General features: G+C 33.1%; 1 protein-coding gene across 2 annotated transcripts in view; it reads left to right on the top strand.

Annotated features, from left to right (window-relative positions):
• LOC119832912 (connectin-like) overlaps window positions 1-10,976 on the top strand; it is a 175,718-nt gene extending 164,742 nt beyond the window's left edge. For both annotated transcript variants that reach the window (XM_038356736.1, XM_038356735.1), the window contains exons 5-6: window positions 7,772-8,832; window positions 9,837-10,976. In XM_038356736.1, the coding sequence (XP_038212664.1) occupies window positions 7,782-8,832; window positions 9,837-10,324 (1,539 nt within the window). In that variant the 5' untranslated portion in view covers window positions 7,772-7,781 and the 3' untranslated portion in view covers window positions 10,325-10,976. The remainder of the gene's footprint in view (window positions 1-7,771; window positions 8,833-9,836) is intronic.
• The last annotated feature ends 1,526 nt before the right edge of the window (window positions 10,977-12,502 follow it).

The raw sequence follows: 12,502 nt of genomic DNA, 5'->3' as shown, positions 1-12,502 counted from the left end.
GAAGCAAAAGCCTCCTATGATTCAGGCCATAATCCACCACGCTGGTCAAGTGCGGGTTGGCAGATGTCACATGTCGTCGAACTTTTGATTCTTGGACATGCCGGTTTCCTATGATGTTTACCTTCACTGTTTCGAGCAGTGGTAATATGAACAATGCGCATTTATATTACATTTCACACTAAATAAAATGTGAAAGTTTGTTTGTTTGGATGTTTGTTGGGCAATTACGCTGGAATTGTGTGAATGGATTTTGATTATTTTTTTTTTGCAGACAGGGTATGAGCTCACTTAGACAATAGGATATTTTTCATCCCGATTAAATGCTCCCTTGGAATAAAACAATAAAACATTTACTTCGCGTTGATTCTGGTCTCGAATCCTTAAATTTTTTGTTTGAAGTCTGAGGTCCTCGCCACTGAGCTACACTAACATTGAAAATAATAAACATCAATTACATACTATTTATATCAAGAATTCCAAGTGTTCTGCCATAAATAACATTTGTAAATTAAAACGATCATATTTCATACAAGTTTATTTATTTTTATTTTCAATAGAAATGATCGAAATAGGTATACCTCATCCAAAGGTTTCGTTGGAGTTTACTGCAGTAGGAAAATGTGCTTCAATACTATACAACAAGGTCTATATTAGCCTAACATCCTGTGAATTTTATAAGCCTCATGGGAACTTTAAAGCTGCGCCATTCATAAGACGAATAAAACTCGCGACGTTATGTGAAAACTACAAGCGGTTGTTAGTTTGGAAAATCATATAAAAAATATAGTTTACGCTATCACATGTTGTGTAAATTATTTATTTCTAACCAATATAGTCACAGATAATATGTGTTATTACACAAACATAATATGTAGTTAATGTACAGATTAATAATCCAGTTAATTTATCCATAAAATACTATTTGGTAGTGAGGGTTTGAAAATAATTATCTTGCTGGTCTAAAAAATCAAATAAAAAATAGTGTTTTTCCATTGGCCGAAAACCTAGAAATATGACATGGGATGAAAAACAATAATGATACGACATATTTCTCTATCCCTTCTGATTCTTTAATTATAAGAGAAACAATCAGCTTAAAACTGCAAAAAATGTTGCATGTCCTTTCTTCAGCTAAAGCATTTTTATAAAACAAGCGGTTATTATATTTTCACATATTTATTCTCACAAAAGTTACACGTTTAATTTACCTTATTTCTTGTATGTGTGTGTGTTTGTGTGTGTGTGTGTGTGTGCACGTGAATATTGAAATGAATGTTTTCTTCCAATGTAATATGACGATTCAATAGTTGGAGTTGAGTCTTGACAGTTTTCGTCGCTTAGTCCTTGCTGCTCTGCGTAGCACCTAAGCCGCACTTTTCTCTGATAATTTAGTTTCTGTATGTTTTTGTTGTAATCTTTTTTTTTTCTGTTTAGATAAAATTTTTTCGTTAAGTTAATCTTGCGCACTAGATAGTAATTTGTGTATCCATAGAATAGATTTATACACAGAACAATATTTGATGTACATTATTACTGCTGCTCTTGTATTAGTGTATAAGTTGTTTGGAAACCAATAAAATAAAATAAAAAAAATAAAATAAGTTATTAAAATACTGACTGAACATTCTAGTACATGCTACCAAAAGCCTGTGAAATATAAAGGTGTTACATGCTATTAAAGTATTGTATACTTAGTGTCGTAATTACGTTGAATATTAAATAATCTCGAGCGGTAATCCGTTTAATGAGAAAGGTGTAATCGAAAATATTTTACTTGTATTTACTTTAAAATTTAATCATGTTTCATGTGATTACAAATTCACATAACCACGGGTAAAGAGCGTGACGGAGAGGCTTATACAGGGGCGGATTGAACAGGTGAATATAATTTCCTTTCTTAGTATTTATAATTAAATTCTTAATCCGTCCTATGCCTTTACCCTTATTTGGTCTTTTGTCATGATAATGATACGAAGTAAATTTGAGCTTTACGTTTATACGATCGATATATAACATACTAGCTTTACGCCCGCAGCTTCATCCGCGTACTCAAGGGAAAATATAGTTTGCGCATCGCATAGTTGCCGTTCCCGTGGGATTTAGCGTATAAAATACTATGCCCCTTCATATATGATAAAATATTTACCCCTTCTCGCTTCTCCAACTAACTGTGCAGCAAATTTCATTCAAATCGGTGTAATGGTTTAGGCGTGAAGAAGAGATATTTTTTATTTCAATGTGTGTATGTAATTTGTTTGTTTTGTTTGTGTGTGTTGTGCTTTTTCAAATAAATATGTCAAGTTGAAACTCATTTTAAGTTCTTCCTTCTTTTTTCTTTCTTTTTTCCTTCTTGTTTCTTCAGGTTTCCTGATCATACTTTATTACTTATAATTTTATAGGCTTCTTTGTAGATCATCATTTATAATAGAAACGTTATATAGACTTTCAATTAAAAAACCAATGAGCATAATCTATCACTGTACCCCAGAAAGAGGTCGTAATTTTATATTTAATTTGTGTAATTTGAGACCCAGATTAACCCTTCTTAGCCTGTACAAATATTCGGCGAGCCGTCAAGATAGGATCCTAATGCGCATTTGAACAAATTAGTTGTCACGTTTTTTCGTAAAGGTAATGCCAGAGCGAGAAAATTAGCTTTAAAAAGGATATTAAAGAAACGTTTATTTTCTGTATGTTTTCGTCTAATAACAGTGTAGAAGATTTGGTTAATAGTTTAAGAGGAAACCTATTAGTTGAAGTAATACAAAATTTCCTTTTTATTAGATTATTAAAATTGTATATCATCAAGTTATAAATATATTAATTTTAATAAAAAAAAGGTGTGTGTGCGATTCACACACGATAGAAGTGAAACTTAAGTAAATCGTCAAAAGAATTAATAAAATAGTATGTATATTTCTGTCTCATTCTTTGCCGGCTTCATTCTACACATTTTTGTATTTGTGTCTCTTACCTGTCGTTTTTCCGTTGCATCAGGTTTGAAATCACAAGGATTCTAAAGAAGTTTCACTTCAATAAATTTAGAATTATTACATTACACTATATCGCTAAGCATAGTCTTGTTATTTTTACCCGTTAAAAATGATTCAAAATTGAATGGAAAGACGTTTTAATCCGTCTGCTATTATACAAGAAGTAAAAACAGCAGAAGCAAGATTCGTTAAACTTTTCATAACTCTTAAGACACATTACACAGACACACTGAAAACACAACCCAATTCCCTAAAACAAACAACATAATCCACGGCATATCTACGTATCCTAATTTAAGTGGACAAGCATCATACACACGCATATCTCAGCGTCGAATTGATAGCAGCAATAAATCGGCGCCCAAAACTTGCCGCGACACGTGCAGAGCCGTCTCTGTGCTCAATCTCATTAAGCACATTGAATCAGGCCTGTCCTTAAGCCTCAAAGGGATTAGCGGATGTGTTAACGTTGTTTAATTATTTAGTAGCAGTTTTGTAAGTTTGTCGCGCGTTTTTTTAGTGTTTTTTATTACTGGCAGGGTCGAATAGTTCCTGTTTTAGCTTCCGAAGTGTGTCGTGCATTTGCAATTTATAGTCTATGAAATGTCAATCAACGTGTCTCGCAATCAGCTCTATTTGAATGATGCTTTTTTATTTATAGTTAGCTGTTATCGTTTAAGCCTCGTAAAAAGTTATTAATAAGAAATATTTTAAACGTAAAAACAAACATGAGATTCTTAAAAGCTTGTAGGTTTAATTTTTAGTTTTATAGCATTGAAATGCTTTATAAATGAGAAATTTTGAAAGTATTTTCTTGTGTTTGGTTTCACGCGAGTATTATACATTTAGAAATTAAAAACTTTTCAACGGATTTTAAACCCGATTTATTCATTATATTATTAACCCGACGTTTCGAACACTTTACAGCGAGCGTGGTCACGGGGAGACTCCCCCTCTTTAATTTCTAAATTTTGAAAGAATAGAAAAAATTTGAAGAAAAAATTTCATTCAAAATTTCTCAGCTTGTAGGTTTATTTTATATAAACACTTTCACATCGTTAAAAAAACCAATTAAAAATATATTTACGAAATATATAGCACAAAACCATTTTCGTTCTGAATAAGATTCATCATATCGAGCACAACAAATGGATTCTCATTTCCCACGAAAAATGTATTCCACACGACTCCAATATTTTCAACCAAAATTTTCTTAGACACTTGAACAGGCAATAAATAACGAAAATGTCTATTTACAAGCAACATTACTATAAATCAGACCACCCATTTAAAGGACAACACGTTATAGGTCCCTCTCTAAATGCTCCTTAGAGAAAAGATAGGTTGAGACAAAAAGGGCAAATGTAACAGATGCCAGAATTGATGTGATTCTAATCCGGCACGTAGTACACTGCTTGCGTATTAAAGGGTGGAGGGCAGAACTTAAACATAAGAAGCAGTGTAGTGCTGGAGGATTAGATTGCCGTCGATTTCGCCGGCAATAATCTTGAAAACCGTTTTGGGTTAAGCGGCAAATGATAAAGGGTCTTTCTCCCTTGATACGAGAGAGATTTATTACTTAAAATCTCTAGTGGAATGGATAAACTTTTGTTTTAAAAGTTCATTGTGAAGGTGTTTTACTGGTTTAAAGTGTAAAGTTTTTCAAAACAAGTTTTAAGAGAGTGATAATCGACACTTACCTCCTTCGTTCACTACTTCAAGAGTTGTATATAGTTGTTCCCAAAGATACTTTCTTCGTATCTTATGACATAACCAATATATATTGCCTGAGCTGCAATTTATTTTTATTTATTTATTTATATAACTCTCTGAGAAATTGTACAAACGAAGAAACTTTATAATTCATTGGAATTAAAAAAAGTTCAATTTATGTAATAGATGGGTCGCCTGATGGTCAGCGACCACCATCGTCCATGAACATATGTAGAGTCATTATGCCTCTACAAATGGATTTTCAACTTTAATAGAGACAGGATAAAGAAAGGATTGATGGAAGTTATAAAGGAAAGGACTGGGAAGGGTAAGGAAAAATATACAGGCCTTCTCCTACTAACCGTACGTTACTTCGAACGAAGTGATTTAAATCACAATTTTTACAAGCTAATAACTAAATCAATTAAATACAAATGTTGTGTTCCATACATTTTACTCGTTACTTATATGCGTGGACTTGAATAGGTTTTAACAGAGACTTGTAAAACCATGCGAGGAGATCGTTAAATGCATCTAAATTGGCTTCTAATTAGGCACATTGAGTGATCCGCAGCGATACGACCAGCTCCAGTTTCAACAAGATTAACAATCGTGTATGCACTACCGTTACTAATTGTGCTTCGTGTGACGCCTGTGTCCCTGGGGTATGGGGCAGATGCATTTCATTTCTGTTTCACGGATTGTTTGATTTTTGGTATTTCTGTTCATGTACCTTGTGGGAGTGAGACGCTTTTTTGTCAGTTCCTTTGTCATATAAGCCAAGGACATTCGAGTGTGACAGGTTCTTAAATTAGAATAATCTCTCTTCTTAAAGATCCCTGTGTCATTTTGTGTCATTTTCTGTGTCATTTTCACCCGTTTGGACACTCATTTGCTTGTGTTTCAAAATACATTTGCTCCGGCTTGACTTAGATTTCAAAATTACCACTATTAAACCAGAATGCGACAAATGATTGTCCAATTGTTAGTTTTTAATACTCAGCCATCAGCAAACATTTTGTTTGCAGCTTAAAAGTCTCTCTCTGTTATTTTTTTAAATGATTGTTTGATTTTACATCTAATTAATTATAATTAAACTCGAAAATAACCACTTCGTATTCCAAAATATATAGAACACGTTAAAAGATCCCATCACGTGGTTGTTACGTTTCGAATAAATATTCTCGTTCAAAATATCGAGCTAATTAGTAAACTACCAGTATACATCGTGTCAGAAGCCTGAATAGATAAAATGAAACGCAAAATAGCAGAGCGTTAAAATCAATATCCAGGGTATTCAATAGAGCCTTATTGTTTAGGCTCGCCACAGCGCTCGTAACCTAATTCTGGAACCGCTTTGAAATTCAAATTTAGAAACGCACAGGCATATCGTTGCTTATCTATACCACCAAACTGTATTGCACAGACTATATTATATTTGTTGTAAGGCATGTAAAACACGGTAGGTCCGGTTTGTCTACGCTGTGTTTGGAGTGCAAATGAAACGAATATTGTTATGGAAATTTCGGCGAAGAGAACGATTTTGTTGATTGTTTACGGATTATTTCAGTATACTGGAGCATCAGTAAAAATTATGAAATCATCTACGTAATATTTATTTTAACTTAATATTGCGTTCTTGAATTAGAGGAATCAGGTAATACAAGGTAGCGAGGAATGGATTTCTCGTACACCTAGTGCTATCTGACGGCTGTTCTCTTTAGAACAGATTTTCTTATAGATTCATAGACTGAAAAGAGAAGACGGTTTTTGTGACTTATCGCTTTTTATTAATCTAAAGCAATACCGATTGATGAATTACATATACTTATGGTTACTTTAGAATAACTAACGTACCCAACGTTACGTACCTAACGTACGTTCTTCGTTGAACTCTGATAAGTAGTCTGGATTAAGGATTAGGTGTTTTCGAATTGTGAAATGTGTTAAGTTTATATGTATAAATTGGAAGAAATAAAATGGATTGAAAAGGAAGAAATGTAAAACAAACTGTGAATTCATATCTGTTGATTATGCCTTAATATGATATGTAATCGAAATCGGTACATTAATATAAATAATCATAAGAAATCACAAGAAATAAATTAAATTAAAATCGGTCAAGTTTCCTATTAGTAGAATTAAGTAACTAAGAGTACCTATTCCGAGGGTAATGTGCAAGTTAGAATGCAATTTTTAGATGAATAGACCATCCGAGGCTTCCTTGAAGGCTTACAAGGAACTTCTACAAACCATTATGATATAAACACTTATTTTTAAATACAAATACCCTGTAAAAATAGTTCAATTTAATCGAATACTAAGAACGAAAGAGATTGTCTTGTAAGAGATCCTTCCTTGCGGTTCAGAAAACTATAGCGTACATTGTTTATAAGCGCAAAGAAACGCTTACTTGAGTACTGGTTCTATTGTTATTTATTTTAAACTTACATTTAAAAAGATCCGATGTCCTGGAGCTACTCTTGTTATTTCTTCTTGGCATTGTTCTGACAACAATGTGCAATAATTGTATTATAGTTCTTGTTGCGTTGTAACATAGGATTTATTTTTAAATGCACGTTTATTTCCCAACGAAGCTAGCAGTTGCATGCCTTAATGTCAGCATTGAACATGGATAATGGATACCTGGAATAAACAGACAAGACTTTTCCTCGTATGCTACTTCTATCAAACCATTAGGTTGCTGTGTATTATGTTTCAAACAATAGTGTAAGTTTTCGAGGAAAATAGATAATTATTTTCACAGTTTCCATCGTTTTAAATTTATATTAGACTCGTATGCTGTATAGTATTTTCAATTCCAATTTAACATGAATCATTGATATACATATAATAATGGAGTATCAACCAACCTCAAACAACGCTATAGGTAACATTTAGAAAGCTATGTGCAGTAATTATACAATTGAATATTAATTTAGCTTTGTTAATGTGACTAATTCCGGTCTAATGTTATAATGCAAATGAGATTTCCCTTAAATGTATATAAGCTTTTACTCTCCATATATTCAGTGAACTCATGAAACTAATTTCATTTGTTTCAGATAAATTAAAATGGAGCAGCGAGCGCTTTGGGTCACCTATTTATTGATTATATTGACTCTGGCTAATGAAATGTCATCCGCCGTCCAAGCCAGGGACAACACTAAACGCAGAACAAAAGAAAAAGGTGGCTTCCAGAAGAACATTTGCGACATCACCGACAGAGATTCTAAAGTACACTGCTATTGCGAGAACACAAGGGAACCAAGAAATGCGACGAAAGCCGAGTGCTGGGTTTTCAACGGCGGCATTCCTCGGGACGACCTCATCTGGCAAAGTTTCGCGTCACAACCAACTTTGCAAACTTTGTCTTTCAACGTTCGAGTTGACGGCGCGTTAGGCTACGTGCCAACCAAAGCGCTTCAGTACTTACAAAGGCTTCGATCCATAAACATAAAATACGGAAACATAGTCGACGTTGCCCCATTCGCTTTAGCGAATCTGACTAATTTAAAAGAGGTTTCGCTGTCTCAGAACCAAATAGAAACCCTCCAGCAATACGCATTCGCTTACCTCCCAAACCTGACTGTTATCAATTTGGAAGACAACATGATCCTCGAAATTGGAAAAGATTCATTTTTCGATCTTCCGAAACTACAAAAGCTGACGCTCACCAAAAACAACATAACGACGATTAGCAACGGAGCCTTCCAACACGCGTTCAATCTGTTGGAATTGGACCTGAACAAAAACAGCATATTCCATTTGAACCGTCACACGTTTGATGGATTGGCGAACTTGCGGAAATTGGATCTCAGGAAGAATCGCATTTACAATTTGACCGAGTTCACGTTTGCCGAATTGTGGAATTTACAAGAGTTGCTTTTGGGAAAGAATGAAATAAAGTACATATCGGCACGGGCGTTTGACGGACTGTCCCAGCTCCGGAAGCTGTCCCTCGATGACAATAAACTCGCCGTCATCCCCTCTGGCCTGTTCGAAGGAGTTAGAGGCCTGAGCGCCCTCGATTTGCGTTCGAATGAACTGCACGCGTTAACTTTCGACAACATAAAACCCATATTGGATAATTTGAAACCCCTAAACAGCAATTTGCTTCTCGAAGGTAATGAATATTTAGTACAGCCTCATATGTTCTGTAATGAGTTCGAAAACATTTTGAATGTTTAACGAGAAGAATTTGAGATACCGCTAAAGTTTAATACAGTTAGAAGTTTGTTCATTTATGATTCCGCGGGGCGTAGATATCTTTGCAATAAGCAGTTTTACTAGGAACTTAGTGTCTTATTAAATGTGATTTATCCTAGTGTAACATATTAGTTATCACAAATTGCTTTATTGCGAGGTATATCTTACTATGCATTTATTTAGTAGATATTTTGTTGGGCAAAATGTATGGGTTGTGTGCAAAATATATGAGAGAACCATTTAACTTCCCTGAAATGAACGTATATTAAAATTGAGTTAATAACAGTGAATATATCCATATAGCAAATTTTATTGAAATTGGTTATATCATCGCTTTTCTAAAATAAGAGCCAAATTATATGCATAATTATGATATTGGTTGCGTATTTGATTAAACTTCACACTAATGTTCGTTGGATAAATAACAACCACAAATCATGTGAACAGCATAAATAATTTATTATCATCATCAATACGCAAGCCACAGTGACCCAAATAAAACATAACAAAAGAAAATATTTACGTCACCGTTTAACAAGAATTGTCATAAAATGTTAACGGAACTTTTACTCCCAGGGCCGGCTAAAGTTACTCCAGAATTGTCTTCTGAACATTTGTCATGCGCTACATGATAAAGGACGCCAGGAAAAACTTTTCTGAAAAATTGTGGCCCATAATATTGTTTGAGAGAAGTTACAAATCCAATATTTTATATATGTATCTGACATCTTGATATCATCTATGAAATCGTTCCCATTTAAATGTATTATTCTGGTATTTGATCCTAAAGTCCTATCACTAATTTCCACTATATTTTCTCGTCATATCAAAACAAGATTAGTACCGAATCTTCTGTTTAATGCCGAATCTTGTTCCATTTGCTTTTGATGTATGCTAATAAGATTTTAATTCTGCTTACAGAGAACAACTTCGTTTGTGACTGCAGGCTGAAATGGATGCATTCATTACGCAACGAGACGAAAAGTCAAAGCACCAAGGACTCTCTTGACGGAGTTACATGTAAAATGGATACGCCCATAGTTAGTTCTGCATACAACAAGATGTCCGACGATACGAAGATTAACTACAGCTTGGAAATATTGCACACCAGCGCCACTGTTGAAGTAGTGGACAAATTTAACACTACAGATAGAAAACTCGATGAGAACGAAAGCAGCGAAGGTAAAAAGGGGGTAAAGAGGAACGTGCTAAAGATTCCAGCGGAAACGTTGCCTTGCCCGAAAGAAACAATGACCACCACAGAGAGCCCACCTTTTATTGTAGACCCAGTTATACCAATACAGAACGAGATGAAAACCTTTCGATTTCACGAAATGAACTCCGCTGAACGGGTGTCCCTTACCAGCATTCTAGTCATGAGTGTGTCTTTCATTTTTTTTAACACTTAGGTTTTATGGTCATGCAATTCTAGTCATTATGAATGAGACATAGACTTTTAATCTAACAAATGTATATAATGATTGTGAAATAAAGGCTAATAAACAGGACATAAAATCAATTATGTATAACAAGAAAATTAATTTAACTATTTCATTCATAGAAAAAGGTTTTCCGATAGATGTTAATTAAGAGATTATTCTAGGGTAATAATAAAGAACAGTATTGTAATATAACCTCCCATCTTGTAAATAATATTAATTATAATACATAGAACGTAACATTATAAAGCATTACGTAAGAATTTTATATACTTAGCCGAGTTAAATTATTTAATATGTTTATTAATTTAATTTATGTTTTATACATTCTAAACATATTATCAATTCTAATGCAGTGAATCATAAGCCGTTATTTTCAATGGAAACATTACGTTGAAACTTAAAATGTATGATTAAATTAACTATTTATAAGTAAAAGTGAATGTTCAATATAATTAGTATATTTTAAGTGAGCTTATGAATTGATCTAGTCAAAATATTTATATCATTGATAATATAATTTTAAAATGTTTTATAATAATAGGTGAAAAGTATGTAAAATGAGGGGTCACTGTTACTTGAAACAAATTGAAAGTGAAGAAAAAACTGTTTCAATTACAAATATTTTATGAGATTCGCTTGCACTGAGCATTCATTAAATGTGATATTTAACCTTTTTTGTGAATGCCATAAAAAAATATTAATTAAAAAAAAGTTTGAAAACAGCTCACTTTGAAAAATTTAATCAAAAACTTTATAATTAATCTCAACTAATATTATACAAAAGAAAGTAACTCTGTCTGTCTATCTGTCCTTTACGCTTAAACCAATTTGCATGGAATTTGGTATAATGATACTTTGTAATCTGAAACAGAACATAGGACAAGTAGTTTTATCCCGGTCATTCCGCGGGAATGAAAAACATGAGGGTAATATCCCGAGACTGTCTTTTCCCCTGACTACGTCTGCGAAAAACACTGGGACTTTACTTATTATTTTCGTTTTATATCTGTATAAAATAAATACTAATAAAAATTCGGACAAATAGCACCGAATTAGCCCCTCATTTTGATAAAGACTTAGATAATTTTAGCAATTGCATTTTTTATTTAAAATTAAGTAGAAATAAGCAAGTCGATGTGTTTTGTCTTTATCTCGAAAGCGATTGAGTAATTTTGTCTTTTAGTGTAAGGTGCATTGGCGTAATTACGGATGATCGGATTTATCCAACAATTGCAAAATAAAAAATACTGTTCTTATCAATATTTATTTATCATGCTTTATTGTACAAAAATAAAAAGTAAATCTTATACAAAGTAACTACTCACTAATACTTTCGTACAAAAGGCGGCCTTATAACCAAACAGCAATCTCCGCCAGGCAACCTGTACAATACCCACACGTCAGAATAAAACAAACCTTTAATGTAGTATTGACAAATTTCTGAAATCTTTCATGCGAAGTTCCCCCAATGCACTATATCCAACGTTTTAAAGGTTTTAATAATATGTTGTTTAAGATATTTTGACAAAGCGTTTTTGTAACAAATAAATGTGTACATTTTTCAATTTGAATTTTTATTTGCTTACCACATCCTATATGACATACTATCCTATATACTAATAATAAAAATTAATTGTGAGTCTGTTTCTTATATAAAATCATTATATTATATATGGATGCACACACGAGACATATACCGAAATACATACTTTTTATATATTTTTCTGTTTTTCTGTCTGTCTGTCTAATTGTATTTCTGAAATGACTGCACTGATTTTGACGGGACGCGACTGGTTTCAAATAATTTCAATCGGGTTAAATAACCGAGAGCTTTCAAGGTTTGGTGAACGACTTGACCGATGTTATTATATTGTCATTGTTATGTACATGTTACATATTATGTAGAACTAAAACTTATATTACTTTAAAATTTATATTGCTTTAAAAGAGCAACTACAGAGTTTCTTGCCGGCTCTTTTCTGTAGAAACTGCTTTCCCCACCGGTGGTAAATGTTATAACTGTGTAATATAACGATTTTAAAGATTGAATAAATATATATATATATATATAAGACAATTATAATGGGAATCTTCAAGAAAATAAACGTTGTGTTGCTCTGAAAAAACAAAGTTTTATTTAACGAA

Source organism: Zerene cesonia, chromosome 16 (assembly GCF_012273895.1).
Source record: "Zerene cesonia ecotype Mississippi chromosome 16, Zerene_cesonia_1.1, whole genome shotgun sequence".
Lineage (NCBI taxonomy): Eukaryota > Metazoa > Arthropoda > Insecta > Lepidoptera > Pieridae > Zerene > Zerene cesonia.
The sequence above is the reverse complement of the archived record's forward strand: the minus strand, read 5'-3'. Positions and strand labels throughout refer to the sequence as shown.